At 36.2% G+C, this 3,833-nt stretch overlaps 1 protein-coding gene across 1 annotated transcript; it reads right to left on the reverse strand.

Moving 5' to 3' along the window:
- Positions 1-400: 400 nt before the first annotated feature.
- LOC124110041 (transmembrane protein 135-like) lies at positions 401-2,811 on the reverse strand. Its single transcript, XM_046469110.2, has one exon. The coding sequence runs from the start codon at positions 2,742-2,744 to the stop codon at positions 1,368-1,370; it is 1,377 nt and encodes a 458-aa protein (XP_046325066.1). The 5' UTR covers positions 2,745-2,811; the 3' UTR covers positions 401-1,367.
- Between the last annotated feature and the right edge of the window lie 1,022 nt (positions 2,812-3,833).

Here is a 3,833-nt window from a genome sequence, read left to right on the forward strand (position 1 = left end):
ATTTACTTTTCTATCTCCCCAACAAGAATGCAAACTCTGTAGGGACTGGGAAGATACCTTGTTCATATTTGTGTTCCCATAATCTAGCACTGTGCCTGGAACATAGAAAGCATTCATTATATGTTTGTTGAATGAATGAATGTAACCAGGGAAGAACTAAATGACATAACTGAACATGGATTTTTTCCTTTTGAGAAAAGTTGAGTGCTTTTTCTTTTCTTTTCTTTCTTTTTTTTTTTTTTTTGGCTTATATGTGAAAAAAATTACATTAATTAATTAATTAATTAGAAGGTACATAAAAAACTTTTGCCCACTTAGCAAACATCTCTTTTAGAATTGTCTGCTGATAATTTAATCTTTTTTTTTTAAATTTGGAATTTTATGTTGTTTTAGTTGTAAAACATCTATTATTTAAGTGAAACAGTTGACAGGGTAAAACACTGCTAAACTTCGAAAAACTTCTTTTGTTCCATAGGATTTTGATCCTTTCTAAAACAATGGCATACAAACTGAGTTATAAACAATTCAGCTTCTATAAATGACAACAAACACAATATATCTATAGGAGGTTTAAAAGATTTGTTTTTAAATATTTGTTTTTAAATATTCAAGTGTAATGCTATTGTAAAAGATTAAAACACATGTGTAAATTTTCATTTGTTCCTAACCTGCCATTAGTATGTAGGTTTACTGGGCTGCCAAACAGCCCTACTGGTCATGGAGAGAGATGGTGTTACTAGTTGAAAAAAGAGCATGGATACCACGACATTTACCCCAATGGTATAAAACCCATCTTTGCATCCCTGAAGTAAGAATGGCCACTTTTCTCCAATTACATTGCTCTATACTAAAGCAGCATTGTATATGGAGAATTTCTTCAAATCTATAACATTCTACTACTACAAATACCAATTCAAAACTTAAAAATAATCACAGACCAAATCCACGTACCCGTGATCCTTTGTAAATCCTAAAATGAGAAATATTCTTAGTTTAAACCAAGAATTATATTGGAATGAACTAAAGACTCTTTTAAGTAATTTTAAGTGTACTCTTGTTATTACATTTCTATATAGATAATTCAATATCGTTTATGGACATAATTTAATCAATAATATATCACAATGTCAACCACTACAGTGATCCAGAATCAGATTCTGGCTACAGAGGAAGCTTAATTATTAAGCAACACCTTCCTAAAAAGCTTCTGTATTTCTGATTGGTAAGAAAAACAAAACAAAACAAAAAAGCTCTCTCATTGAAATAACACTGAAGTTCGAGCTGGGCCCCCTTCTTTGTATTCAACATAATTAACTCTTCAGGATATAATGATGAAATATAGTCACATTAATAAATTATAGCCATCTTCATGAAAACTCTATCGGTAACTCCGGTTTTACAACTGTATATCTTGGATCCAATCTGGGGACAAAACCCTGAAAGTGTTTAGATGCACCAGTACCAAAAACATCCAGGGCTTTTCGATTCATGACAGCAAATCTGCCCTTGGTGAGCCTTAAAAGGAACTTCCAGTAAGACGGTCGCAAGGTCTGAACTTCCATGACAGCTGCCTGGAAACAAATTGCTGTAGAGATGGAATACATAATAGTATCTGCATGAGGAAAATAGGGAACCTTCCCTGCTTCAATGCCTTTGAAATACATTGTCTCTACCAGTTTGGAAGCTAAATACATGGAAATTGTTGTGCTTTTATAAAACATCATTGATATACCCGCCAAAAATCCAGCTATAATAGCATGTAGTTCATCATCCAGGTTTCTGATCCAACGCAGAAAGCAACTAGTACCCTTGTATATACTAACAAAAGAACCAAGAAAAGCTCCAAGCTGGAAGTTTTCTTTATTGTAGAAGAGAGAAAGTAGCCGGGATGGCTTTGTAAACAGATGCCTAAATGCAGAGGGGATTCGCAGGCAGCACTGGATCAAGTATCCCACGCTAAACATTCTGATGAAACCTTTAATGCAATAAGAGATACAATTATCTTCATAGTGTTTGCAACATCTATGCCTTGGTCCATGCTTGCATATTAAATTCACAAGTTTCCTAACTAGAGAAATTATATGCATTCTTCTTGGTTTTTCCTCGTGTTTCTCTCTCTTTTGTTCCACTTTTGCATATGCTGCCCCTGGTGAATAAGAATGTGTGGGAATTTCTTCCTTGCCTACAATGAACCCAAGTGCAGAAAATGTAAATCCTTTCAAACCATCTTTGCACCTGAAAAAGAACATGTACATGGCTGCTGTTATGCAGAACAAAAGGACTTCTCCATTTCTTAATGTTGTGATGGCTCCTCTTGCCACACCCATTCTAAATAGTGTTTCTGTAGCCAAGTTGGCCATATAAATTGTGAGCAGCCCTCTCCTGCTTTTTCTTTCAATTAGAATGGCCATATAAGATGCTGGTAAAGCGGCACCAAAGCCAGGAGTCCATGAGTAGAATTTTCCAAGTATCTTCCTTAAAGTGCAGAAGAAAGTAATATACAAGGCCCCATTAGCAGTCAGAAATGAAGCGGATTGTAGGATCTCAGGGAGTAGTTTGTACAAATAATAGTCTAATTTTCGTTTCCGGAGAATTGCTGCAATCAAGTACAGGGGGGCATAGATCTTCAGGGACTCCTCCAGGGCGCCCCAAGTGACCTGCAGGAAGGAGACCCGGCAGGAAGGGTGCCAAGTGTGGCCGATCTCGTAGCAGTTATGAGGGATGGACTTGCTGAGGGCCGCCATGACGAGGAGAAGCGCGGAGGGGCCGGGAGGGGGACAGCTGGGGCTCGGGGCCGAGCGGCACGCGCGCCCAACCGTCGCCCTCTCCTGATAATTTAATCTTGAGACTTGGTTTTTACATATTACTCTTTGACCTACAAAAAGAGTGGTCAAAGTTTTACTTTTTATATTTATTGTTTTTTAAGCCTTCAAAGTCTCCAGAGGAAGTGGAATTTGGTTATGTAAAATTAGCTATCACACTGACAGGTTATAGATTTCTACAGGACAGGGTAAAAATTTATTAGCACAAATGTATTATTTACATTGGTAATCATAAACCAATGGATGAATACTTCAATGACTGACTTTAAAATTTGCATTGTTGGACTGGGGCTGTGGCCCAGGGGTAAAGCACTTGCCTAGCACATGCAAGGCCCTGGGTTCAATCCACAGCACTACATAAAAATAAATAAAAATAAAGGTACATAAAAATTTTTTTTTGCATCGTTTAGAATAGGTGTCTCATAAACTATGGTGCTTGACCAGGTTAATTTTGTGTTTAAAAGAGATTTCTTTTGATTTTTTTAAAATGAAAATTTATTTTTAACTGATACATAAAAATTGTACATATTAATGAGGAACCAGTAAAGTGATGTTTCAACACATGTATACATTATGTAATATTTAAATCAGGCTAAATGTCTCTGTCTCATAAATAATTATCATTTATTTCTTTATGTTGAAAACTTTCAAAATCCTTTCTCTGAGCTTTTTGAAATGTACAGTACATTTTTGTTTTCTATAGTCACTCTACTATATAACAGCACACCAGAATTTCTTGCTTCTGACTGGAATTTAGTATCCACTGATCAACTTTTCCCAGTGCCTTCTCCCTCAAAAAAGAATTCTTGATTATCTTTTTCCAAACCTGCACTTGACCTTATCTTCACCTTTTCTGAAATTTCTTTTAGTCATTCAGGTCAAATCTTAGAAAACAACTTTGAGCCCTCTTTTTCCTCCCATTTCCCAGCTCCCACCCTGCATCCAACTCATTATCAGTTCTGTTGGCTCTCCTTTCAAAACATATCCAGATTCCACCTCTTCTCAAAAATC

The sequence above is a fragment of the Marmota monax genome, unplaced genomic scaffold (genome assembly GCF_021218885.2).
Source record: "Marmota monax isolate L192 unplaced genomic scaffold, Marmota_monax_Labrador192_F-V1.1 WCK01_AAM20220418_F8-fsc00008, whole genome shotgun sequence".
Classification (NCBI taxonomy): domain Eukaryota; kingdom Metazoa; phylum Chordata; class Mammalia; order Rodentia; family Sciuridae; genus Marmota; species Marmota monax.

Coding starts and splice junctions, on each gene's coding strand:
- LOC124110041 (XM_046469110.2), bottom strand. CDS start 2,744: ATGGCGGCCCTCAGCAAGTCCATCCCTCATAACTGCTACGAGATCGGC.